Source organism: Triticum urartu, chromosome 4 (genome assembly GCF_003073215.2).
Source record: "Triticum urartu cultivar G1812 chromosome 4, Tu2.1, whole genome shotgun sequence".
Classification (NCBI taxonomy): domain Eukaryota; kingdom Viridiplantae; phylum Streptophyta; class Magnoliopsida; order Poales; family Poaceae; genus Triticum; species Triticum urartu.
Window position 1 is genome coordinate 48,535,921 of NC_053025.1, and position 27,769 is coordinate 48,563,689.

General features: G+C 43.2%; 2 protein-coding genes across 3 annotated transcripts; both read right to left on the bottom strand.

Moving 5' to 3' along the window:
* Nucleotides 1–1,054: 1,054 nt before the first annotated feature.
* LOC125550567 (serine hydroxymethyltransferase 1, mitochondrial) lies at nucleotides 1,055–5,764 on the bottom strand. The gene is made up of 16 exons (XM_048713590.1): nucleotides 5,508–5,764; nucleotides 5,314–5,352; nucleotides 5,143–5,229; nucleotides 4,929–5,050; nucleotides 4,730–4,806; nucleotides 4,063–4,187; nucleotides 3,710–3,802; nucleotides 3,377–3,469; nucleotides 3,086–3,283; nucleotides 2,850–2,954; nucleotides 2,683–2,748; nucleotides 2,288–2,365; nucleotides 1,993–2,104; nucleotides 1,795–1,905; nucleotides 1,490–1,662; nucleotides 1,055–1,254 (listed from the first exon to the last, which is right to left on the bottom strand). The coding sequence occupies exons 1-15, from the start codon at nucleotides 5,583–5,585 to the stop codon at nucleotides 1,514–1,516; spliced, it is 1,533 nt and encodes a 510-aa protein (XP_048569547.1). The 5' UTR covers nucleotides 5,586–5,764; the 3' UTR covers nucleotides 1,055–1,254; nucleotides 1,490–1,513.
* Nucleotides 5,765–6,935: 1,171 nt separating this feature from the next.
* LOC125550565 (serine/threonine-protein kinase SMG1-like) lies at nucleotides 6,936–25,522 on the bottom strand. Of its 2 annotated transcripts, none has more exons than XM_048713589.1 (17): nucleotides 25,181–25,522; nucleotides 20,261–25,094; nucleotides 19,995–20,183; nucleotides 19,774–19,888; nucleotides 17,975–19,034; nucleotides 16,436–16,883; nucleotides 16,216–16,269; nucleotides 13,289–16,121; nucleotides 12,978–13,091; nucleotides 12,759–12,889; nucleotides 12,338–12,430; nucleotides 11,764–12,036; nucleotides 11,080–11,626; nucleotides 10,121–10,196; nucleotides 9,893–10,023; nucleotides 7,544–7,636; nucleotides 6,936–7,447 (listed from the first exon to the last, which is right to left on the bottom strand). In XM_048713589.1, the coding sequence occupies exons 1-15, from the start codon at nucleotides 25,405–25,407 to the stop codon at nucleotides 9,924–9,926; spliced, it is 11,094 nt and encodes a 3,697-aa protein (XP_048569546.1). In that variant the 5' UTR covers nucleotides 25,408–25,522; the 3' UTR covers nucleotides 6,936–7,447; nucleotides 7,544–7,636; nucleotides 9,893–9,923. The 2 variants fall into 2 exon arrangements, with proteins under 2 accessions (XP_048569546.1, XP_048569545.1); XM_048713588.1 differs by having other exon boundaries at nucleotides 9,880–10,023.
* Nucleotides 25,523–27,769: the final 2,247 nt, after the last annotated feature.

The following is a 27,769-nucleotide window of genomic DNA, read 5'->3' on the forward strand; positions in this document are numbered from 1 at the left end:
TCTATCTCCGTGTCGAGCTCGTCGAAGAGCGCGTCGGTCTCTGCCTGTTGCCGCCGGAGGAACACCCGGTTGGCCTCCACATAGGCCTCATCCTGGATGGACTCTAGGATGGGCTGCTGCTCGGCCATCTTGTCGGACTGGGCGACAGCAAACTCCGTCTCCGGCCTCCTCCACCTCCATCGGAGCCATCTCCTCCTCCTCCTCTTCCCCCGGTTGCTCCTCCTCCTACTCCGGCTCCGGCGAGCCCGGAGACAGCCCGGCAACGGTGCAGGCGGCGCGCGCGGCTTCCCTCGCCCAGATCTGCTGCTGGATCTCGTAGCGGCGCTCTGGCGTCAGCATGGCATAGTACGTGATCTTGCTCCGGACCATGGTGGAGTGCCCGAGTGTGGACAAAGCGCCGGAGTGGGAGAGAGAGGAGGTGGATGGGCTCGGACTGGCGGCACCGAGAGGGGGGAGGGGGGAGGGGGTTGGGTTAGGGTTGTGGGACTCCGGCCGGCTTAAATAGCCGGATTTCGTCTTGGGCGGCGAGCTGAAGCGGCGCCACGCAGCGTTCACACTGCGGCGACGGACGCGACATCAGTCGGGCCGCCAGGTTTTCGGACGTTTCTATGTGGGGCCACGCCATCAGGCCAACATGGCGGGCATGTGGGGCCACGCCATCAGGCCGACGTGGCGGGCATGTCCGGGCGCCCCATATTTGGATTGGATATAAAAGGTGCCGGTCAGCCCGGGCGTTTGGAGGCCGTTTGAGAGGCCCGTCTAGGTCAAAGAATCATGACCGGGCAGTGACCGGTCGGCGTATGAAGCGGGTTTGAGAGGTCCGGTTGTAGATGCTTTTACGCACCTAGGATTACATAGCTGCATTGTCAACGGCGCATTGAACACCGCCTGCTCAACGGGGCTGGACAGCAGGGAACAGCGCTTGTGGAGTCGTGGTTGGGACACAATTTGGCAGGAACTTCATCAGAAAGATAATGTCCCTACATGAGCTCACGAACCGCTCAAGATCTCAAAGCCGAATCATATGTGTTATCCAACGGAGCACATGGAGAAATGCGTGTAAGTAAATGTTTATCCAAGAAGGATGGCGGTTCATATAGCATACAGCGAAGCATCTTACAGTACGTGCCTGCAATAAGAAACTATTGACAAAGTTCCCATATTCTGTAAAATGCTTGGATTCATATGGTGGCGCTTCATCATGCATCTATTGTTTACATGGACTTGTACTCAGTTGTGCTTCCTGGTTGCTTCCTGCAAGAAAAAAAAATCGAAAGCAGAATGTCTGTGATTAAGCAAAGAGGTACGGGTGATGGGCAAAAAAACCTATTCCAGATGTAAGCTTGGTGCAAGATCTAAAACAGCAAACAACCCAGGACTGGAGCAAACAAGACAGTCAAGGGGATTCCTTCTCCTGATAACAACTGAATTGATATATCGTATGTGTTTCTTAAGGACTGAAGGAGATAATTTGTTTCTGAGGGCACACCTTGCTGTTGAAACATAGCAGTTCTTAGTTCTTGTACTTCATGGTCTCTTTCTCGAATCCAATTGTTGGGAATTGTTTCGCATATTCCTCCACATCGTGGCGAAGCTTTGCAATTTCAGCTTGGATGTTGCTGTCGGATTGCAAAGTGGCAACGAAGTCCTTCAGTTTGGTACCTAAATTGAAAGAGAAACAACAGTATCAATAATATGATCCCTGTGGTAGGTAAGGGCATACACAAGGAATGTGGTTCTGGACTCTGGAGAGCAACAGAAAAAAGTTCAAATAAGTTCTATCACTTCTAATACCTGCTGCTGCAGCTTTAACCTTCAAAGCCAAGTTCACTGCCGAATCGAAGAAGTCGGCAACCTTGGCGAAGTCCTCCTCAACAAATCCTCTTGATGTAAGCGCGGGGGTTCCTGCAAGATCACGGAACAGGCAATCAGATTTTGCTAACTTAATCTAAAGAAAATTAAGAACAACCATTATATGAGTGCATGCTTTACCCATCCTGATGCCTCCAGGTACCATAGCTGAAACATCACCAGGAACTGTGTTCTTGTTTGCTGCAATATGCACATTTTCTAAAACCTTCTCCACTCGTGAACCATCTATTCCCTAGACATGAAATTTGAAAGGGATGATAAGTGTCCTGACATGACATAATATTCTGAAAATAACTAAGTTTTGCTGTAATTAGTACATCTAGCTATGGTGTATAAAGAAACAGTAAGTTTCAGGTCAGATGGATATCAAGCAACATTCCGGTCAAAAGAATCACAAAAATAACTACTATCTTACCTTTTTCTTGAGGTTCACCAAAACTAAATGGTTATCAGTCCCACCAGAGACAATGTCGTAGCCTTTTGAAGTTAAGCTCTGGAAATGAGAATATTGCCATCAAATAAGGACATCATGCTAGTGTAATAGATATTTGCATTTCCACATCCTGTTTGCAATTAATTAATGTTGATACTCAGCACTCATATTCCAACAAAGCAATTTGAAGTAAGTTATACAAGCTGCCACTTAATGCTGGCATGAGACAAAATATACGGTAAATATAACCTAATTAGATTTTCTACAAGCTGCTACTAACATAACCATAAAGAGGTTACTCTTCATACTGACTGACAGGTATCATAGGTCCAGTTTTCATGGGTAAATGTTTCTAGCAAATTCTAACCACAAAATACCTCAGCAAATCTAGCAGAGTTACTCATAACTTGCTCTTGATAAGCTCTGTACTCCTGAGTAGTTGCCTGAAATTTAAACGGCACATTAGGGCATTAATTACACAGAACGGCAAACTGTATAAAATATAAAATAATGTAGAATATTAAGGAACAGAAGTGCTGCAGACCTGCTTAAGCGCAACGGCCAGGCCAGTAATAGTATGGTTATGGGGTCCACCTTGCAGACCTGGGAAGACAGCTGCATTGATTTTGTCCTCAAAATCATACTTAACCTATATCAAAATAGATTGTTAGGCCTTTGCATTCTGCAGGTAATATGAGTACTGCAGGTTAAGCTCAGTAGAGAACAAACATCTTCAACACTCTATGCTACTATCATTTTATTGTATTTCTCTGGCAATACCTCCTTCCCTTGTTTGTTTATTTCTTTCACCCCCTTCCGGAAAAAGATCATGGCTCCACGTGGACCACGGAGTGACTTGTGGGTAGTGGTAGTCACCACATCTGCATACTCAAAAGGAGACGGAATGACACCAGCAGCAACTAGCCCACTGATATGTGCCATGTCTGCGAGAAGAACTGCCTTCTGCTTGTCACAGATCTGCCATTGCACAATAGAAATTGAAGTTAATCACTGATTAGGAGGGGGGGGGGGGGGGGATTCATTATTCATCACTGAAGAAAATGAACTTGCCTTCCGCATGCGGTTATAATCATAAAGGCGGGCATATGCACTAGCACCAGCAACAATCAACTTTGGCCTAAACAGAACGGCACTTTTCTCCAACTGTTCAGAAGTAGCAAATGAAGCTTAGCAACATATGAAGGAGTTAAGATAATTCATCTTGAAATAATTTGACTACTGAGGGAGACATATAACAATGAAAATATCCTAGACAATGCAGTAAGAAACCATTTCTTTTAGCTGAAGTAAGAAACCACTTCACGAAACATGCATAAGTAATGTTAAAATTGATCGGTAGATCCAAAACTTCCATGACATGAAATGAATAAATAATGAGTTCACCTGGTCATAATCAATCAAGCCAGTGCTTTCATCCAGTCTGTAAGGCATTGTCTCAAAGAATATTGAAACTGCTGAGATTTTCTTTGTGTCAGTCTGCAAACAACAAGAAAAGAACCATTGAGCCATAGAAGTTTCTCGAGCATCATATGTAAACATAATTGAGAATTATGAGCTTATTAGTATGTATTTTACATTACAGTATGAAGTGCTTAACTAATACTAGACATAAAAAACAAAAGAAACAGCAAACTACACAGAAAGATGGCAACAAGCAAGCAATGGCTGATCATGCTTGCATCCCATCAGAGAAATAAAAAACAATAGGTTGATAATAAAGAAGCAGATAGATGTACCTGGTAACCATGGGAAAGATGTCCACCGTGAGGAAGATCCAGAGCCATAATTCTGTCATGTGGCTTCAGCAGAGCAGTGTATACATGGAAGTTGGCAGGTGAACCCGATAGAGGTTGCACATTCACTGCAGAGGCAGAAATCGGTCATCCAGTTAACTCGCCCCCAATTTGGTGGAAGGACAATTATCACTCCAAGAACATAGGGGTTAGCAATGCAACCTAAATATTAAAATATACAAATAGTGTCTAATCCCAGCTGTGTACCATATGTAAGCTTTGGAATTAACCAGCATATTTTGTTTTGTAAATAGTGTATGCACATATGCCAACAGAAATTTCTTAAGCAAATTAAGAACCTACTGTTGACTTGACCCGTTTACTTTACGACTAGACTACTTTAGAAGATTACCCTATTTCCCATCAAGTAAAACTTTGCCAACTGTGGAGCATAATAAGATTGGCTCGAATCAGAGCATCTTATTTATTTTCATTCTGCTCTCTCATTTGCATCACCAAAAGCACTAGGAAAAAAAAGACTAATGACCCTATGTCCACATAAAGGATACCGTAGAATTTATAGAAAAACATCCTGCAGAGTCATTAGTTATACCGGACACGAGAGAACCTGATAAGAAAATCAAGAATAAAACCATCAGCAAGATTTTACCTCCCCACTTCTCCGGGTCCAAATTGAAGGCCTCCAAAGCACGTTTCTGACACAGCGTCTCGGCCATATCAATGTATCTGCGGGCAAGCAAGGCCAAAACGACCACACCAGTTCAAATTATTGACCCCCACATCCATTTAATTTCTGCTCCAAGCATTCTTCAGATATAAACACAGAGGAGGAAGGAACAGGGCCTTACTCGTTTCCACCGTAGTATCTCGCGCCGGGGTACCCCTCGCTGTACTTGTTTGTCATGACGGATCCCACCGCCTGCATCACCGAGAGGGAGGTGAAGTTCTCCGACGGGATGAGCTCCAGCCCCTGCAAACCACCAGACAGAATGACGCGATTCAGCAAATGTCCTGGAGAAAGCACCCGAGCACAATACAGCGAATCATGGTGGCAGTGATGACCTTCCATTGGCGGGCCTTCTCGAGCTCGATGATGTCGGCAATCTCGGGGTCGACCTCCTCCAGCGGCGCGTTCAACTGCTTCGGCCACTGCACCAAACAAACAAGATAAGCACGGGCAACAAACAAACAGACAGACAAACGGACAGGGAGCAATGGGCGCATCGAACATACGGTGACTGCGGATCTCTCCTCCGTCGCCGGCAGGGACGCCTGCGAAGCCAAATCAAAAAAGGAAGAAAAAAATGGATGACCGTGATTGTTTCGGCAAGAGCAGGAGCGGGCGCCGATAAAGCAGAGGACCGCCGCCAAGAATGATTTATAAGAAGAAGAAGGAAAGGGGAAGAGCGGAGGGCGGCGTAGCGTACCATGGAGTAGAGCGGCGTGAGGCGGGAGAGGGGCTGGCCGCGGGCGGAGAGCTTGCGGAGCGCCGTCGCCATGGCCATGGTGGGTGGTGGTGGTGGGCGGCCTCCTGGTGGTGCTCCTCCTCTCGGTAGGGGTTGGAGTGTCGGGTTTGGGAGGTAGTGGATCGCATGGCCGAGCGTCCTTTATTTTAACTGGAGGCAGCAGATGTGGGCTGAGTGATCAGCATCCACCAGACGCATCGCCCTCACCAACCCCTCAATCCAAACGCATTCCTTCATTCATTTTCCCTCGGTTTCAGAAAAGAGAAAAATGGGAGATTTCGTTTTCTTGTTATTTTTTGGGGTTGTTAATTTATGAGTTTTTAAAAAAGTTCTTTCAGGGATTTCAATAGGATTTTATCTGGTTACCTCGTTTTCCTTTTTTCTTTGCAAGAGATTAATTTAGCTGGTTATCGTTGGAACTTAGCCTGCACTAGCAAGATGCTCTTCATTTTGCGTTTTGCCTTTTTGCTAGATTATAATTGAAGTGAACTACTCCATGCAAACAGAAAACATGTTTCGAATCGGAGGCATTCAGATGCTGTTAACGGACCAGGGACGTTGATCCCATAAGCCGGGCATCCCTACAATTTCACACTAGTTTATGCGAGTGTGTTAGCTTAAAGTATTCTTAAGCTTTCCCCATCACCACCAACCACAGCAGGCAAGATTCTTCACTGAGAAAATTGTATTGAACCAAACAAAATCTTGTGTCCAGAGGCCCAGAGGTTGCACATATAAAAGTGATGTGGCTAACTGCTAATCAGAGAGCAGGACACCAAATCGCAAAGGAAATAGCACCAGCATTGTCATCCATCACCTAACAAATGGAAAGCGACACCCAATTTCTTCTTCAAAAAGAAGGAAATGTAACCACAACTGAATTTTGTTCTCATGGAAATTTACTATATTTTTTCAAAATGATGCACACGCCTATATACTAGATATTTACCGAGCGCATACTTTTATTGCCATACAAAAAGCACGAGAAAAATAACTGCGTAAAATAACAGCACGCCAGAAAAAAAAATGGAGGGCAAGGCCAGGGTGTTGCTGCATCGCTTACGTGCATACAGGCCACCCGAGCCCTATCTTTCCCATGACCACAAGCCGTGCGTTCGTACTCGGATGTAGATAAAGCCATCAATCTCCGACTCAAATAATAACAATAATAAGAGAACAGGAATTGAGTGATCATGATAAGCAGCTTCCTTTTTTCCTCCTGTCACGAACTCGCCAGTAACGTGTCACTTTGCAAGGCTATGCTTAGGATTTCCAATCAATCTGCACCTGCACAAAAAAACAAAAACAAAAAAAAACAGAAAGCAACAAGAGTGGACATAAGTTACTGCAAGGATCTCATCTGGGAGATAACGGATACGTTCCCATTACTAGCATGTGGAATAGCTCTGCACTCGCATTTAACTCCGATCAATATACTGTGATCATGGATCTACACTGAACATTTCTATTTACACCTGATGATCCACGAGGAGTCGTGGAATACAAACGGCATTTTCACAGTTGCATATCCAGCGCCTACGCTTTCCAATATGCTAGTTGGATCATGGAAAGGAGCTTCCAAAATATCAGATGTACAGGGAACATATTATGTACATTTGACAGCTTTACCAATTTCGAATCCCCGTGGGTGAGCGCGCCGCGTGTCCATGCAAATTGCGAATGCTTTGGATATTTCCGTTCATATCATGCTAAGCTTCAGCATTCCACAATGTCATTGTCTGGATCCCAGAATGCATGTGAATGGCAACGTAACATTGTAGATGCAGAGGCCAACAGTACCGAAGTGGTGCCCCTCCTCTGATTGGAAGCATCCGTAGCCGTTCATGCCACATGCTGCAGGGAAGTTGAGCCACACTGTCTTATAAATGACACCTGTAGAGCTGGATCAAATGCAAGCAGCCATATTTAAAAAAATGGTTAAACAGATGACCATAGCCTTGCTTCAGAAACAGTGAAAATAGTAGGTGGGGCCAAACCTCTTTAACTTGGCTCGCCATCATTCATAGCAACCATACAATTGCTTGACATGCTATCCTGCTTTTGCCATGAAATGTCTTCTGCCCGAAACTCTGAAAAAGGGGTAACATGATTTGGGTAAATCACCTGTGTTTTAGAGCTAGTTCTAAAAAACAGAAGTCAAAATTGAAAATGAGCATGAAAGGGAATTTCCCCATGGGTAAACAGAGGTGAAAACATAACAAGGAGAGTGATTCAGTTGCAAGTCAAGCATACCATGTAGCAATTAAAATGTAGCTACGTAAAACACATAGGTCCCTTGCAAAAAAAAAAGTAGTAAAACTGATTGGTACTAACAAAAACTATAGCCAAGCAAAACTATACATTATCTAAAAAAAGTAAACTAAATTATCTAAAAATGGCAAAACCTTCTTTTTTGAGAAAATGCAAAGGAGCTTCATTGCATTGAAAAGGTGGGTGAGAGTACAATCCTGCTAGGAGGTGAGTTTTACAAGGCCACAAGCCCGATCAGTGGACATCCCAGGATGTGGGCAAAACAACCCTGCGCCCTTGAGCCCCTGCTTTTGGTCCCTCAACGATCGGCTGAGTTTAATTTCACCCTAAACTTCAACGCCGTTTATTTTATGTCAATCAACTTCAGAACTGTACATAGCTTGTCCTGAAACTGTTTATGTAAGTGTTTTCTTGATTATGTGTCATTATAGTTTTCAACCCTTAACTATTGCAGAAGTTCACTTTTCAACCTTGAACTCTGAAACCAGTTGTTTTTAACCTTGAACTCTTGGATCAGTTTACTTTACTCCCTTGGCCCTCTCCCAACTGGTTTTCTGCTGACTGAGACAAAATCTGGGAAATGGTTTTCAGCAGTTTTGTTGTAGCTCTATGCCTCTATTTGGCAGTTGTGATGGCTGGCAGCCTTGTGCAGGCTGCCGCAATGTACCAAACGCGGGCATTGGTGTGCAGCCCCAATCAATTGGTGGCAAGCACCTGTACGTAGTTTAAGGTAGGAAGCTGCAAGCCACCCCACTGGTGCCCCTATCTCCATCCTCTTTCACGTTCATATGAAGAGGCAGGGGACTGCCACCTTCTTCCTCAAGCTTGGTGAGCTTCTTTTTAGCAACACTATGAAATTCATTTGATCCATCGACTCTTCTCCAAAATTGATCTTTTTCAGTCTGTTCACCATCATCCTTCTACCTTGCCAACGCTGACTCAGACATGTAGAGTTATAAGACCAGGTCCTTCTGAATACCAGGTCCCAGTTTCAACGCTGACTCGGACATTCCCATGCAGCGCTGCCGCCGCCTCCTTCTGAATAGCCACCTGCTTGGATGGATGCAGCAAGGAGAGATGCAAAGATGAGAAGACAGAGAGGCTGACACATGGGGTCAGCTTGATGATGTGGTAGCCTATGTGGAAGGGTTGATAACTGTTAACTAACATGGCAAAACCACCCACCGAACCAGCTTCGGATAAGATTTGTCTGTTTCTGAGAGTTGGAGTAAAAGGTTCACGGTTAAAATTAAAGTTGGCAATAGCTGAGGGACCAAAAGTAGAGACCTGTTCCTATGCTAAAATGGCCACTGAACTAAAAATGGAATCAGAGATATCAACTTAGATGGTTGGATACTGAGAGCAAAACAGAAAAAATATATCAGAAGACATGTCAATTGAGGCCTCGACTTCAGCTGATCCTTCATGGTGAGAAAAACTGCGGAAATAGTACTTTCTGGTTTTCGATCTACCAACTCATTCTGGTTTTCTAAGATACAATATAAATGTTTTACATCATCCTGAGCAGTTATTGAAACCCTGTTTTTGTCCCCTCGTTGGAATAAATAAGACCCCTGTTGTTGTCCCCTTATTGGATAAGTAAGATGACCACATGTTTGTTCCACCACCATATCAGTACTTAATGGACAAGTTTCCGGACATGACTGGTGCAACATTACATGTTTAGGAACCTGTAGTGTACACTAGGCTTACTGGCAAGTTTCATTACTAGTCAGCCCATTAGGCACTGACTGATCCAGGTTAAAAACTAAAAGGCCGAGCCAGTGCTGAGCACGTCAATTTAGGTTTCATTAGAAATTGCTACTGTTTGAACAGCCCTCTTTCTATCTCAAGGTCACTACTCAGGTTTTGTCAAAGATTTCACTGTTTGAACAGCTCCTTTCTATCTCAAGAAGGTCACCAAACGGATTGCGGAGAAATGAAGACAATTCTTAGCTTGTAACATCTACACTCACCTACATGGAGATCTTGCATTTTAAAAACATACAGATGAACAAAAGAGTTGCTACTACAGGGCTTCAGCAGAATATTCAGCTAGTACCTGGACAGCATACATTGATGAAAGTTGTATCGGTGAAATTTGAATCATATCCAAGGTGTCCAACCCTCGTACATATTACACAAATTGTCGATGCTTGTTGCCTGCTTAAGAAGATAGTCTACTTGCTCTGAAATTTTCAAGGACCTAAAGAGAATGATATGAGAATGAGATCAATAAAACTGGATAACATACAGCAATAGATCTGGATGGCTACTAAAACTCTTCCCTCTTATTTGCTCACCTGGTACCATCTATATCTCGTCCATGTAACTTATGTTCCACTTGCTTCAGGATAGACAGAGCAAAAGGATTTTTACCTGTGGAGCAGAAACATATCAATATAAATCTGTCTCAGCTTCAGAATTCTTAAAGGCCTAATATTTCATGAAAATTTCACACAGAGCTAGGAAAATAGGAAGGCTTATGATGATCTGTAATATTCAATAATATTCAATCTAACGTAGCAATGGTGCAATTTGAAAATATTAAATTTATCCATTTCGTGCATCAGTATTTTTTGTACAGATGAGAAGTAAGATTAAGTACTCCCTCCGTCCCAAAATTCTTGTCTTAGATTTGTGTAGATACGGAAGTATCTAATACTAAAACGTGACTTGATACATCCGTATCTAGACAAATCTAAGACAAGAATTTTGGGACGGAGGGGGTATTAAACAGAAACGTTGAGAAAGTAAAAGTTGTGCTGAAAATATTTTCTGCAGCGTGTATAATTCGAAGAAAAATTATATGCAGTGTTAAAATGGTTCTGACAGAGCACTTACAATTTAATCAAAGTTCAATGCTCTGAGGGGTGTTGGATGCTATATACTCCCTCCGTTCCTAAATACTCCCTCCGTCCCAAAATTCTTGTCTTAGATTTGTCTAGATGCGGATGTATCTAATACTAAAACATGACTTGATACATCCGTATCTAGACAAATCTAAGACAAGAATTTTGGGACGGAGGGAGTATAAGTCTTTTTACAGATTCCAATGGACTAAATACGGAACAAAATGAGTGAATCTACACTCTAAAATACATCTATATACATCCGTATGTAGTTCATATTGAAATCTCTAAAAAGACTTATATTTAGGAACGGAGGGAGTACACTGCTACAAGAAGTTGAAGAGCAACCTTGAACCTACTTGATCTCAAATAGAAATAATAAAATATAAATGGCAACGACGATATCTTACCTCTGGTCATTCGAGTATCTGAATAGGATTTATTGTCACTGCTGTCACATTCTTGTCCTCTAACCTGTTTGAAGGTTCCAGTGTTATCCTCAGTTTCAATTCTTCCCTCCTCCGCAAAAGAAGTTCCAGCCACATGAATATTGCTAGCTTGTGTGACATTGTTTGAAAACACCTGCTTATTGCTACTTGAGTCTGATTCTGAATCAGTTCTACCATCTCTTGATTGCTGACTATTAGCAGCAGGACCCTCTATTCCAGGCCCGCTGTCCAAAAGGGCATCTATTTTCTCCAAATTCTCAGGAGTAAGCTGGGTCAACAATGTTGTACATCCTGAACTGCTAGTATATGAGTGCTCTGGTGGAGAAATCCAACATTCATCTTGTAGAGAACCATCAGTATCAATAATCAAATCCTGAGAGACACCTTCCCTGCTCCCAGAAGAGCTTTTATCCTTCTCAACTGACGAATCACTTTGCAGAAGATCTGGACGTGCAGAGGGCATATCCTGTGATCTCCCAGTTTCACTTTCTTCAAGAACTTCTAAAGCCTATGAATAAGAGAAACGCGGAGTGAAATTACATGTACCAAGAGACATGTGAAAATTTCAGGTCAAGCATCAAAACATAAAAATAAATAAAAAGATTAAGCATCTGTGACACAAGAATACATGTCCTAGCTAAGTACCTTATGAAGATTCCCTGCATGAAGACTTGAAAGGCGTCCAAGCTTAATCACCATGGAGTGCAGCTCCTTCACGTATTCAGTTAATAGGGGCACCACAGGCTCTATGTTTTTGCAAGCTTCCCTTACTCTAGTGATGTAAGATTGGTATAATGCCTTTCCATGACTAAGAGGCATACTGGTGTTATTCTTCTCTCTTTCCTTTGAGATCGCTTCAGACATAACAGCCACATCAGCAGACAACAAAGCTTCAAGTGGAAGTAAGATCGTATTTGCCTGCAAAGTATCAAAACAAAGCTTTTTCATTAGAGAGAAAAAATGTCATATTCTACCAAATACACTAAAGGTGCCATGTATTCCTGAGTCCTAGGCATAAAGCCTAGCATTTCTCTGGACTGCTTCTAAGAGCCAAAAATATCATCACCATGTCAGTACCGAATTATTAAAATCTCAATCAAAGTCATCAAACAGCATGCAGGTGTGATGTACAAGATAAATATTACCATGAGTAACCAGGTGCAAGTATTTATATTGATCTTGAAGGGAGGAAATTTAATAGAAAAAATTCATGACAAACCTTGGAAATATTTGCCGTAAGGGAACTGTGCAATGCAGCAGCTTCCTTTCCCAAAGTGTAGACATCATGCAACCCCTCTGCTATAGCCAAAACCTGTAAATAATTTGTCAGGAAATCAAGAGCAAGTTTTCGAATAATAATTGCCAATAACTAGAAAGGATATGCATACTGTAGATGAGATATCTATCTAACTGCCAAGTTTTACTTAACTGAAGAATATATTTCTTTTTATCATCAAAGCATTTCAGATATGAAGCTGAATAATATTAGTTCCTCAACTGCAGACTAAATCTCTTAAAAGTTCTTGACCGTTTAAACTTGCAAACCTTAAAGCATACAACCGAATTCACAGCTAGGAGTTCCCATGCAGTCAAAGTAGAGATATGTCAACAAAATGAGATTAAATCATGTACGGATTTACCTCCTCGAGCAAGGAGCCACATTCAGCAGTCAAGGCAGTGCGTTCCTGTGAAATATGTTTGAATCCAGATAATGATACACTGACTTCGCAAGCACGTTCATACATGTCTACCAGAGTATCCTGCAGATCAACTGGGACAAGATATACATGGCATTATTCTACAAGAATTAAAATAAAAGGAATCTTACACAACAATTCCAGAAGTGGGAGAGGACGGACCTAAAGCAGATTTTGCCTTGACAGAGACTACAGAAAGTTGATTGGTAGCTGAATACAAGCCTTTTCCAGCAGTTTCCATGTTGAGCTGGCCACGTTTCCAGTCTTGTTCTGCACCTGCTTGCAACAAAGAACAAATGGAAAAACAATTAAACAGAAGAACTCATACTATCAGGCAGGGGGGACTATTGCATCAGAAATTCAAAATTATGTAGAACTTCTGACTAGGCATTGGTGACCTCATGACAAGTAAACACGTTCACAGTTCTGAGCATGTATGTAATGGAAGTACAAACAGAAAGTAATCGACTTACATGTAAAGGAATTGTATGCTGCATCTAAACGTGTCAGTAAATTCACGAAAGTTTGCTGCCAGGCCCTGCCCTTATCAGTAGATTGTCCAGAAGATTTATCCTCAGAAACAAAGTAAAGCCCATCTCTAGATGCTTCAAACTCTAAAACGGATGTGCAAGACTTAACAAGGTCAGATGCCTGTTCTTGAATGCCCCCAAGCAATTTCCTCCTTTTCGATAGATGATCATGAAACTCGGGGGGGATTCCTGAACCCTTTGCAGTTGAACTGCCTGCTCCAGAAGTATTTGGACCGGCGCAGGCCCATCCCATTGCTCTCTCAAGTTGGCCTTCAGCTGAAACAGAAGTGCTTTCACAAGCTTGCAGACACTCAATTGATCTTGTTATCAATGACATCGAAGACTGGATCTTATCTAACAAGTTCCTTCTGCTCAGATTTAAAAGCACGGACATGAACTTATCATCACCAAGAATATTTTGTGAGAAAATCTTGGCCTTCTGTGCATGAGGCGATGAAAAATCATGCAGCCATTCAACCTGAACTATTTCCAAAATTATTTTGCGTAAAGCCTCGGTGAGGTCATTTAATTGCCTTTGCTTTAGAGAAACTGCAGTCCGGGCAGCTCTAGCTGTCTCATGAGCATTACAGTACTCCTCAAGCATTAATGCAACCCTTCCTGCAGCCGCAGTAGGTTGACCTGATTCTCTTCTTCCTTGACTCGTTTCTAGCAAATCACAAATTTCTTTGTCTAAATGTAGGATCAGTGCAGGAGCAATCCTTTTCAGAATATATTGACCAACTTGATTTTCCACATGGATCGCAAGCTTCTTCTTGAGAGTAATGTAAAGCTGGTTGGTAGTACAACTGTGCTCAACAGAAGATGAAATCTCATGCATGCACAAGTCAAGAATTGAATCAAGCAAACCGAGCTTCCAAACAAAAAAAGCATGATCCTTCAATAAGCCAGATAAAGGCCACACAACATCAGATAATGAAGAACTGGCAGCCAAAACTTCTCTTAGATTAGAAACTGGTCCGCTCATGTGGGAAGGGAAGGCGCCACGAGATGATAGCATATGATCAAGAGATTCCAGGTCAGCGAAGGGCTTTGTCAAGATTGAAAGCAGAGCCTTGCTTCTGAAATGAAATTCATTTTCCTGATCAGCACTCACCAAAGATGAGAAGTACTTTTCAGAAGAATGTAAAGAATTCATGACACTGGCTTCTACTTTCAAAACTGATGAAATTCTCATATCTTTCTGGCTCCAAGTTTTCTGAAGTTGTTCCAACTGTGCTCTACAGGCTTCCTCCTGTGAAGCTAGTTCCTCTGCTTCTTCCCAGGATAGATGGTCTCTACCCCTCATGGCAGCTTCTTCAAGAGCTACTTGCTGCTCAGTGATTCGGCCAACTTCCACAAAGTAGCTCTGTTCCAGTTCAGTCAGTGATGTTCTCTCAAGTTCTACCTCAGCCAACTTCTCTAGAGCTGTGTCAACAGAACCACGTATCCGAGAAATTGAACCAAAGGCTTCCATTACCTCCGAATTGTACGAGACGAACGATCTAATAATTTCTGGAAGAAAAACTTCGGTCATTTGCTCAATCATGTTGGTACTTGAGTGCAAAATGGCCTGAAACGTATAAGCCCATTGTCCAGGCCGATGCTTCAGATAATCAGCGTTTATTTCACCTAATTTTGTCCCCATCACTTCATGCACTTCCTTCACAAATCCAGAAAGTAATGCACATTTTTCGATCTGCTGATCAAACAATTGCAGACTCATTCCAGCATCAGCTTGAAGACCAGCTTCATCTGTCCTAAACTTAGTTATCCCAACAGCTTTAGTTGAGAGTTCAGACACTCTGACTCTAATGCCACTGTATAACTGACTCGCAGCGATCCCAAGAACAGATAGAACCTTACTTGCTTTCTCTTTTACATCCTCCTGGGCTGGAGGTTTGACCTCCAAATTATCTGCCAGCGAAGAAGGAACGGTATCCTCATCATTCTTTTGTGATGACAATTGAACAGAGTTTATGAATGCAGAAAGTATCCGATCTTTAGACTGTGCTTCGTTATCCGATCCAACAGAACTCATCAATTCAGAACATTCCCTCATAATTCTTTCCACACATGCAACATAACTTTCCATTTGATTTAAGAGATCCCGGTATCTTTGCTGTACTAGATTACTACCTTCGCCCTGAACCTTAGCAATGACTTCTGCAGCCTGCCTTTTGGCAAGAGCAAGCATGTCTTGTGATGCACTGGTTACAGATAGCTGCAAAGCTTGTGCCCAACCAGTAATTGGACTGGTTGTGATGTAGTTAACTGGAAGAACTTGCTGCAAGATTAAAGCATACTCACCAAGTGCCTGTAAAGCAGAGGACCGCCCATCATGCAACTCAGTAATTAGTTCAGAGACCTCCCTATCCAACTCATAGCAATGTTCTCTAGTTGGCTCTGGTACAACCGTAAGGGGGACCCCAGATACAAGGACAGCTGAAATAAGGCTCAAGGCCTCATCCTTGCTGTCTAGTTTCATTAATAGTTCCGAACCTGTAATCGAATTGTCCCGTATGGCCTCAAGAACCCTTCCATGTTTTTCCACCCATATTGCAAGCGTGTTAGCTTCGTCAACTGTCGATGTTTTCGCTTCTGCTAATTCATGAGCATGAAGCTCAAAAGAAGTGCGGGATTTTTCAGCAACTGAAGTGGCCTCGGCAAGGATTGACTTTGCTGACGTTTCATTATGTAAAGCACTGGACCTCTCTTTCTCAGCATGATAAAATATAGCAGACTTAACCTCATACTGATCTAGAGTATCCAAGAATGTCTGCATATAGTGAGAATAAAACAAAAATCAGGTGGTTCAAATATGTTATATGAGATATTTCCACTTTGTGGTTACAAAGTTAAAAAAGAATTACCTTTAGAACAGATACTGTAGCTGGCAAGTTAGTCACGAAAAGATCCTGATGCTCCTGAACATCACAAACAGTTCAATTAGACCGGGAATAAATTATATCCGTACAAACTCGGAACTCATTGATTTAACAGAGGCTAGAACTGCAAATATGCCTGACGCATCATTCTAAAATATTGCTGCCAAGAGGCAAAAGAAAATTTCCAACTCCAAGAGACAATTACCTGCAACGGAACACGACTTTCTTGAATCCTAGAAGAGAACAAGCTTAAACTAACTGCTAATTCCATTCCTTTCTTCTCTTCACCAGCTATTCCAGCTTCATCTTGCATATTTCCGCGTGTCCACTCAATCAATGGGTCCCAAACAAATACTTCCATTAACATTAAGATGATATCTTTGTTCTTCAAGAGGGCACCCATAACTGCCTCACAGGTAGCTCTAAAGACACCTTCAACTCCAGACAATCCCAAGGCTGATTCAATAGTTTGAGTAAGACGGAATGGAACGATTTCTGGAATCTTCAACCTTTTCCCTTTATCAAAGCATATATTGTAATCTATGTGAACCACATCACCATTGCTAAAGTCCATAAGGATATTGTCTAAATGCCTATCTCCAAGGCCCAGGATATGGCCAACCATGCTCATAGCCGCTAGACTGCTAGAGAATCTGCAACAGGAAAAAGATTGATAGCTAAGCACTTCACGGATAATAAAAACTTCTGTCGAAAATAATAGAGAAAGGAATCTTCAGTTACTACTCTTATAAGATGTAATGTAGAGCTCTATTTGCAAAACTAAGATATCTTGATGAATGTGTTATGGTGAACAAACTACTCCCTCCGTCCCATAATATAAGAGCGTTTTTGACACTAGTGTAGTGTCAAAAACGCTCTTATATTATGGGACGGAGGGAGTAGTTACTAAAATAGCCTCAAGGCACTCTTGGTTTCCTGATGTTTCAGTTGCCATTTATGTATGTTTGATAAATAATTTGTGGTGCACGTGTTGCTTCACAAATCACTACTTATACTAGTACAAAACATATGTATCATAGTTCCCGCCAAAATGACAATCTGAAAATCCATAATTAACATACAAGAACAAAGTTACATGAATGACACATCAGAGGTGATTCCAGGAATAAAACTGAGGTGGGGCTCAACTTGACGGATTGAGTCGCTAGGCTAAAAAATCTTCCTCTAATCTCTGCATATGCCACTGCCTGCTTGCTGCTGGGTGTTTACCCCGGCGATGGAGGTTGGACTCAAGCCCTGTCTAACCCCACCGCTAGAATCTACATCATGGAAACTATGTAGCATGTACATTATTAAACTCATAGGGAAGCTTGTCAACAGCGATAGCACCTTGAAGAGCTTGTCTCAGCCTCCCCAGATCCCAATTCACTAGGGACTTGCACAATTATTTAACTCGGCATAACTTTTATGTGGTTCCCTCTGGAAAAGAGTAGTGGTTTCCCTCTTCTTTCATTTTTTTGTAAGGAAGGAGTCATTAGGGCTTAAGAGCAATGACTTAACTGACAACACAATTTTCAGTTTCAAATATGCCATCTATGCTCAAAGTGGGCATATTCTTCATGAGAATGACAACCAGCAGAAAAGCTTGGACAGACTTTTAGTAGTACAATAAAAGTAAAAACTCTCAAATTCATACTTTTATTTTGCCTAGCAATGGAAACAAAGGACACTTGGTAAATGTAAATAGAGTGCTCAATGCAGAAGTACCATGCACCATACATACCTCTTTACTTTGGAGTTGAAGTTTTTGAAGCCCTCACTTGAACACCACATTTCTTGCCACAAAATCTGCTTTGGAGTCTCCTTCATAAGCTCCAACAGAACTTTTTTCTTAACGTCTAGTGGCCAATCTCTTCGTGAGATTACTCTTTTGATCCCTTTTTCTTTCAGTGCTGGTATTATTTTTCCATAGAACATATCACTCGGACGGGGAACATGAGGTACTGAGTTGTGAATGTTACCAGTGCTAACTGAAGAAAGCTGTGCCTGTGCCTGTGCCACCTGAGTACGTTTTTGCCATGACTTGTACACATTGTATATGCTGCTTACATTTTCTACCCACTGGATTAGCCCAGCTCGTCCACTAATTGGTGTAACAGAATAAAATCGAATTGCAATATTTCGACTTCGAGTGTCAGAAGATGAATGCAAGAAGCTATTTATCGCCTCCAGAAGCTGCATGATCCGAGAATCAAGACGTAGATCCTCCCGTCCCTTGAGAAGATAAATATACTTCTGTCCGTCTGATCCTTGCAAGGCGAGCTTCTTAGGTCTTGTCTTTGTAGAAAGTATTGTAACTTCTTTGCAGAAAGAAGAGACTGTAACCGTGCCATGATTTCCAGCAAAAAAAGATTCTGAGGAATCAAGTATCTGCTTCTCAAAACCAGGCATTGGAATGTCAGAGGTTGACAAAGTTGCTAGCTGTGGAGCAATTTCACTTAACAATACGCATGACTTTCTTTGATGACTGACTAAAGAAGCTGCAATTGAATCAAAAGGCCGCCAAATCTCTCCTAATGCTGCTGGAGATCCAGGGGGCACCTTAAGGCTTGTGATTGCAGATCTCAGCTGAGCGTTATATTCCTTATGGAACCACGTCTCATGGGGTGTTCTTGGTTCACGAGATGTGGACGCTAAACGACGTTCCAAGGCTACAACAATTGGAGTCATAATAGCAGAATATTTTGCAGCATTGATCTTGTTCTTTTCAGCTGAAGTCAGTGTAGAATTTGCAGCAACCCTTGCAGCTTCCTCCTTAAGTATATTGATTCTCCTTAAGACATCTACATAGCAACATAAAAAATGTACCATCAATAACTCAACAAACTAATGCTCAAAGTATATTAGATATAAAATATGTGGTTACTGGTTATTTGGTCATAAAGTTTCTAAATGCAGGTTTGTACAAACAAGTAAACAAAAGCATATACCAGACATGAACCATTGTACAGACAGATTAAATTTAATGCAACAGTCAGAGTAGACTACCTCCAACCTAACTTCTAGAATGGTACATTGCAAGTGAGGAGGAAATGTCATTTGCCGTGCAAGCAAGCATTCTTACAGTATTGAAACTTAGTAAGCTAAAGGATCTCATAAAAACTCAAGAGAGGCACCATTCTAGAGATCCTATGCAACAATATTTTTCAGGATTTGTATTGCAATCTAGTTAACGAGAGGATTTTGTAATTAACTCTACAGGAACACTTAATTCAAAAATCAGAGCAAGAAAAAATAATTGTTACTAACTGGGGCTTAGACCTTACAGTGCATTTGGAATTGCAGCGGCTTTGAAGAAAAGAAAACTGTGTTTTACTTCTTATATAACCAACATCTTTCTTACGGCACGGAAGTATTTTACTTGGTTCGGTAAAGGCTCCCTTTAACTAACTAGATTCTGTAGTAAGCACAACAATGTCAAGCTGGAGCATAAGCTAATTCTTATGTAGGTGTGTCCATTTTCCATGGAAGCCTGCCTCTGGTCTGATTTCACAGAACTGCAGCAGTCGAGGGGAGGCTTACCTGAATGGAGATCTTGTAAGGTACTCAGCCATTGTTCCTCCCACAGAACGGTTATCATTCCTAGCTCATCAATTACAAGCTTAACATCCTTAATTAATTTGGGGTACAGCTTAACCTATGAAAGAAAAACAGAGAGTGTTCAAAATATAGAAGTAGCATGCATATATCATCATAGCCTAAAGCAGATAATCATAGTATAAGTACCAAACGAAACATCATACCAGAAAGTTCAATATTCGCTGAAGCTCCTCAGAAGGTTCTCCTTCACAGGCATTGATATCAACTAATGTAGGATATACTATAGAATAAGGAGAAAGTTTCCCTAGCTTCACCAATATGCTCTCCAACTGTTTCCTTACTATCTTCTCTGGGTGGGAACTCAAGCGAGCAAAAAGTTGTGGTATAATCTCCTGCATGGATCCAAACATATAATTATACACTAACCTTATCATAATTATAGAATAGATGCGCCACTATCATCATTTACCTGCCATGGCAACAAAGGAACTGTTGAAAGCCCACTTTCAAGTGTTTCCTTCAGCTCCACCCCATAGTTCAAAATTATATGGAGGAGATACAACAATGCTCTCAAAGTGTAGCCCCTAGTTTTCCCTTTTAAGGCATCACGCTGATATGAAGGTTGAAGCTCACTTGATGAATGAGAAAGGTACTGAAAATAAGCAGTTGCAGCATGCCCAAAGAGTGATACCCTCCTTTTCCTTAAAGACCACCAAATTTCAGTGAGATTATTAATCAAAGGCATAGCACTGTCCATTGTAGAATCGCATTTACCAAAGAGAACGTTAAGCCCTGATGATAGCAGTGCATAGGCACCTTCACCATCACTGGCCTCAAAACCTGGTGCTCCGGCTGCAGTTTCTAACAGTTGAGTTGCCTGTTCAATTATCATGGTCATGGGATACTCCTGCTCAGAATTGTTGCTAGACCCTGTTGTCGCTAAGGAATTGTGATCGACACAATTTGCAGATTTATCAGCATAGAAACTTCTTATTGTTTGCTCCACCTCAGACTTCTCATTATCTGTCAAGTGAAATCTGTCTGGAGAAAGTTCAGATTGGAGAATGGAGGACAAACTGTTCTGCACATTTGAATCGGATCCAGACAGAGAGTGATTGGCATGAGTAAAGCACCAAGATGCATAAGAAAGCCACGCCTTGCCCATACTGGGACAAAGTTGCCAGGATATCTTTCGAGCACTGCCTATGATTTCTTGGGCAAGCACATGACAGTTTGCAGTACAAACTAACCCACTGTCACCAGACAAAAGTTTCTCTGACCCATTTTGAAAGCCATCAAAATCACTAAAATCTTTTACCACCTTTGGAACGATCATATTCAGAGTGGAAGTTGAACTCTCCTCCATCCAGGTCGAGAGTTTCAGACACGCCTTAGCAATAAGTGAATCGCCAATACCAGATGAATCACTAACTGAAGAAAGAATATTAGCACGAACCAGTGACCACAGATCAGTTAAAGCCTCCTCATTGTTTCCTTCGCAATGCTTCAGCAAGGCACCTTCATACTTAATGTTCAAAGTAAGCATTCCCTTGTCCGTCTCATCAGATGATTCCAAAGGATGGTTTATGAGGTACTGGTTTAAGCGGCCAGCTAACATAAAGTTGGTCTGCTTTCTAGCAAGACTAGCAAGCTTGCGACATAGAAGAAGAGTGGGTAATGAAGATGGATGTGCAGTACGATACACTTTAAAGACCTTCAGCCACATGCTGCAATCTTGATGGATCCTGTCAATAGGATCCTGCAATAGTCTCAGTAAATAATCCATGAGCGCTGGTGGTTGATTAGGTCCATCTTGGCACGTCAACCCAGTGGCCTCTTCAAATGCAAAGATGCAATGAAGCTGGCCAGCACATGCTGCAGCATCAGTCAATCCATTGAGAGGGGCCACAGAGAGTGCTTCATCCAACATCAATTTAGCCTTATCAAGATCCTCTCTTGCCTTGTCAGGCTTGCTGTCAGATTGAAGCATTCCACGCAGGAGCATTAATTCACTTCTCTCAACTGCAACCTTGGGATCGAGGGTAAGCTCGCTGCTGCTTTTAGGAGTCAAATCAAGATAACTCCAAGCTGAATGGAAGTCACCCTCATCAAAGCATGCCATTGCATGAATAGCATTAAGCTCATTGCCAGCACTCGTTAAAGCACCTGAATAAGGTTTGCCAGCATGTACAGCACGGAGCTCTTGTAACTCTGCAAGCCAACCCTCCAAGCATTTCCAGTCAGACAGAGCTGTGTAGCACTCAATAACACGTGCTATGATGTACTGGATGACATCAGAATCCATGGAGGTAAGGGCTTCCTCAGACTGCAAGAGATGAGAATAATGTGCAGCAGCCTTTTCATACTGCCCCTGGGATTGATAAATGAGTCCTGACATCCAGGAAAAGTGCTTGTGGGTATCAGATGCACCCCGTGTTAGTTGCTTTTCCTGCTCAAAGTATGTATAGAATGTTGACACAGCCCACCTCTGGAGTCCAACTAAGGCATCTGTTTCATGACACCTGCACAATGCCAGAGAAGCATGTCGCAAAACCTTCAGAATATCCATTTCTAACCTCTCTCTAAAAGCATGATTACTTTCAGTAGCTCCTCCCATGCGGCTGTTGTCCTTGAGGGATGATGCAGCAATGTTTCTGAGATCTAGTAACCGAGATGAGCAGTACTGAATGACTGCATCGCTGCACTGCAAAGCTAGTCCTGCCTTCAGCATTGGATCACAGATTCGAGAAAACCACTCTTCACAGACTCGTTTGTTCGCTCGGAAAAACAAGGAACTTGCCTTTGGAGGGGCTGGTAGAACAAAGGAACCTTCATACGCATTATAAACATATTTCTTTAATGCCTCAACAAAATCCAATAGCAGGCGCATAGGCAATAGGGATATGTCAGATGGTCCTATATACCTGCCTTCACCTTCGTTAGTTTCCAGTGCCAATAAATTTGGTACATCCAAAAGCATGCGTTCTAAAGCAGCAAATGTCTGTGTGGGGCCACCGAGATGAGTTCGAAGCCGAAGGTTTATGCAGTGCCGAGCAGCTTCATGGATGCCCCACCAAACTGCAGCAAGATTGTTCACTGAATATATCCTGTCAATAATAGTTATGTCCACATCGGGCCCTTTGAATAATTCATTCCAATCAGTATCTCCAGAGACATCAATTTGACCAGAAAACATATCTTTCTTGCCACGGTAACTAAAGACCAGTCGTTGAACCCAAGAAGAAAGAGGCAACTTCAATCTGAGGGAAAGGTAACTCAGAATAGAAACAAGCTGCTGCCAGTGAAGTTTCCTAGGCTGTTGTTTCACAGCAAGCACATGCCTCAAACTCATGCAGTGCTTGGTAATGTTAGAAATACCTAGGCAATTCTGATAACTATATCCATCCTCAAGGAAGCCAAATGTGTATGTTGTAATAGGCAAAGCAATTGAAAATAACCTCAGAAATCCATTTTTTACAGCATTGTCTGGATCACTGAGCTTGTCAAGAAGAACCTGTGAGACAACTGAGAAGCTCATAGGATTGATGAGCCTACCAAGAAAGAGTGCTTCCAAGGATAACGCAACATGGCATCTTACTTTAGTCTCCCTATCATAAGTGCAATCCAAGATAGTGAAGAGAATAGTATTCGGAAGGGTAGCATCCCCAAACTCATAAGAGAGACTGGTCTTGTTCAGATCCCTTTCCATGGCAAGAACCAGTTTCGCGAAAGAATCTATCCAATCTAAAGCGTCTAATTTCAGTGTCATGGATGATGATGCACTAAGGCCACGCATTATGTGTTTTCCATATTTATGCATGAACTTCATTTTACAGTCACAAAAAGACTTCCTTGATTCAGTATTTATCTGAGTTTGACTGCCTGAATCACCAGAGCCTCTTTCAAATTCTTCAGATGTTTCAATATTAATTGACAGTTCCACACTGCTCAGTCTGTGAAGTGTAGAGAAAATCTGAAACTGCATCTCAAGGAAATTATGAAACGGGGTGCCAAATGGGTCAAGCTTCTCTGAAATGAATGATGTCAGCCTAGGTACTCTCCTGTTGATCTTTTCAGAATCAGCTGAAACAGTGGCCAGTAGAATCTTCAAATCGAATTTCATTAAAGAAAGCAACTGATGCTCTGAATACCCTACTGGAGTGTTGTTCTCTAAGGAGTGACTCTGGATACCAGTGCAGCTTACTTGCATGTTCTCAAGCAGAAATTTCAATAGTTCCAACTCTTTCATCAATGATGCAATTGCTTGCTCAGCTACATCTTCCAATCCATGCTGCAGACAAAAAAGATAAGTGGATGCTGAATTTACAACCACGTTGTGGCTTGGGTGAAGACGCAGCCGAGATAAAAGTGAGCTGAATTCAAGCAAGTGCTCCACAGCAGCCGAATGGAGCCCCAAATTTTGAAGTGACAACACTTGCAGGTTAGTCTTAAGTGCTACCACCAACTGTTGTGACGACGCATTATCCAAACTCTGTGTCAACACATCCACAAACATAGCATAGAACTCAGCGAACCTTTCCTGCAGAATCTCTGCGAGCAAGACCAAACATCTGGATGCTTCTTCCATCCTCTCAGACCAGCCAATCTTGGAAGCTATCACTGATGCACACCTTAAAAGCTGAGGAGCCAACGCCTCAAGTGGCCCTACTACAAGTTCTCTCAGATTATTTCTCTCTGCCACACCAGATGCCATGATCTGCAACACCGTCGAGAAGCAAGCAAAGAGCGGACGAAGCCGGCCAGAGTTATGGCTGGCCGCAAGGTTGGGATCATGCACAAGGACCTCCATATCAGCCAAGAACTTGGGCAACAGTCCAAGGGAGAACTGCAGATTACCGAGCCAGTGCCACTGGAACTGCGAGAAACTATCCACGATGGTGCGGCAATCGGTTTCGGCAAGGTCTGGGACGAACACCCACCCAAGGAGCAAGTCAACCATATCGACGAATTGCGGCCGGAAGCAGTGGGGGAACTTGGCGGCGACGAGCGTGAGCAGGCCGAGCAGGCACCTGAGCACAGCGAGCGAGGTCCGCTCATCCTCGAGCACGTCACGGCAGGCGGCGAGGAGTGGTGGCACGAAACGCTCGACGGCGTGCGCATCCCCGGTGGCCAGGAGCTCCCTGAGCCCCTCGGCGACGAGGGCGGCCGAGGCGGGCTCCCCCAGGAGCGGCAGCGCCCAGGCGACGAACCCGTCAGGGAGGCCCCCGGGCGCCTCGTGCGCGCACAGCACCGCGCTGAGCGCCGCGTAGGCCGCCACGGCGGCGCGCCGCACGGCGTAGGACCTGCGCAACAGACACGAACGAAGAGGTGAGTAGAATCGCGTTACCTACATACAGATGCGCGAGGGGAGGGGGCAGGGGGCGCTTACGCGTCGTCGGCGAGGAGCACGGAGAGCGGCGGGGCGAGGAAGGGGGCGAGGGAGGGGAGGAGCGGGCGGTTGGGCGGGTGGAGGAGGGAGAGGCGGAGGCTGGAGAGGGCGCCGGCGCGGGAGGCGTCATCGGAGGGGTGCGGGGGGTCGCCGGCCGCGGCGGAGAGGAGGGAGGCGAGGTGCTGCTGGAGCTGGTGGTGGGCGTAGGAGGGGCGAGGGTTTTGCATTGTCAGGCTGTCCGCCGCGCGGCGCTCCGCTCGCTGCCCGAGTGCCCGGCGAAGGCAAAGGGGGAGGGGAACGAAACAGCGGAGCGGAGCCTGGCCACCGGAGTAGAAGAGAGTGCCCGCTCTCCTTTGGCCGTCTTCTCTTTTGAGCCGTCCGATCTCCTCTTTTAGGGAAAAAGCGTTAGACACCCGGATCTCGTGTTTTTTTAGTTTATTTGTTTCGGCTCTTTGAGAGATATGCGTTCACTTGAAAGAGATGTTTTCGTCGACTATGAAAACGTCTATGAGGTAGGATGTCTGTATATGCATTCATAGAAATGAATGTATGCGCGTATGTATGAGATTCTACGTATGTACCTTGAGAAATCCCTCTCTGGATTGGTTTAGGCAGCACTTCTCGGCTAGGCTTCGGGATGATGGCAAATGGATATAAGCATAGACAACACTCGGTGTCCCTGTCCAACTTATTGCTTTGCGTCTTTTATTTTCTTTGCCAGTGTCAGGAATCGATAGGATGGTGGTACGGCAAGCCAGACGCGATAGAGATGATAGTCCTATCTTCCATCGAATTTTCCTTCTGCAAGTGTATCTTTTTTTTGCGAAATAACTCTTTATTACTCAAAAATTAGAGAGTACAATCTCGTAGAGCAACATTAAGGACTTCATCTGGGTCAGACCTTAGCCAAACCATAGTTCGACCATTAGCCCTACCAAAGTTTGCCATAGAATGACTAGCACTATTGCCACTACGACGTATATGAGTAACAGAAGAGTCACGTTCTTCCGTACTTTGCTTGATCTCTCTGGTAATAAAAGAATACTTTGATAGATTTGTTTCACTACTCTTTATCATAACCACCGCCTCCAAACAAGCCTGATTCAATATCAATGGGTAAATTACTTCACTGCAAAGCCAGTGAAATCCCTTCCTGCAGTGCAAAAATTTCTGTTTCCAAAATATCCTCACTTTCTCCCAAAAAATCTGCATGAGCTAAAAATAATAACACCAAGGTGACCCCGAAGAAGCATACACATCCCGCAATTCCATTGAGGACCGAACCATCCATATTAAGCTTAACACGCCCAAGAACGGGAGGGATCCAGGATGTTTTAGGCATAACTACATTATTATTGCATGTGTGTTGCACCAATGGGTAACAAGGGTTGGCCACCATCTTTCCTTTCACAAAATTTGCATTTGGATCCATCTTAAGTGAAGTTAGTGAATCAAGATAACTTGATAAAATCTGACTAAAACATCAGTAGGTCGTGCCGGCTTGTCATGCACTAACTCATTTCTAATATGGCATAGTCTCCAAAAAAGCATCAGTACGCGAACTCACATAGCCTCATCTACATCACAAATAAGCTGCAGTAACCAATCATCGCGGTGCATAATTGTGGTAACATCAGGAAGGGCCCAAAGTTGAGACATAGCTCGCCACAGCTAACATGCATTATCACAAGCACATAAGACATGAAAAATGTCTTCATCTTCTCTCCCACAAAGCTGGGCATGTACCCCGAGTCTCCAAAGTTCTCTGATTTTTTTTTCATGTTGCTAAAGAATTCGTCGCAGCATGCCAAGCAAAAGAAAGAACTTTAGGCGGGGTTGGGCACTAAAATCAAGATTAGCCTCGTGCCGTATCTCTTGTACTTCAGGATCATGTAGTATCATGTTCTATTCAACTTACGAACCTCACAACGGAAAGGCATTACTCTTATAAAGGATGGTGGAGTACCTGCCTCCCTGGACTCTGCACGCGGAAGCAAAGCCTCCTGGCCGTCCGTTGCCAGATGGCTAGCTGCGGGAGCCTCCTGGGGCGGCTTCGGGTCGTTCGATCTGCCCGAGCGGCTTGACCCGGGCGATCCGGCTGAAAGGTCCATGACGGGTGGATGCCCGATTTGTTTTTCTCCTTTTTTTTGCTCGTGTTGCATCTTGGTCCAGTGACGGCCCATCTTGCTAGCCCGTCTCTCTTGGTTGTGGAATCGTAGAGCGGCACAGGTATGCGCATGCTTATATATCGCTCCATGCGAGTTGGAAGAGGCGCTCACCTGAACCGTACATCACATAGGCCCAGTCCAAAAACGCCAGCAGCTCCCACACTCGTGACTCGCCCACCTCAAAGGCGTAGCTAAATCCAAGTCAACACATGTATACACCAGGTGTGCAACTACATGATAGTGTTTTTTTTTCTTTTGTCATATTTTTAAGATTTTAAAATTAATTAAAATAAATAAAAACGTGAATTTGAATAAAAAATTAACACAGATTCAAAAAGTTCAAATATATATATTTTGGAAACAAATGTTAATCATTCATTTGGAAAAATGTTAAACATGTATATAAAAATGTTTCTGATGT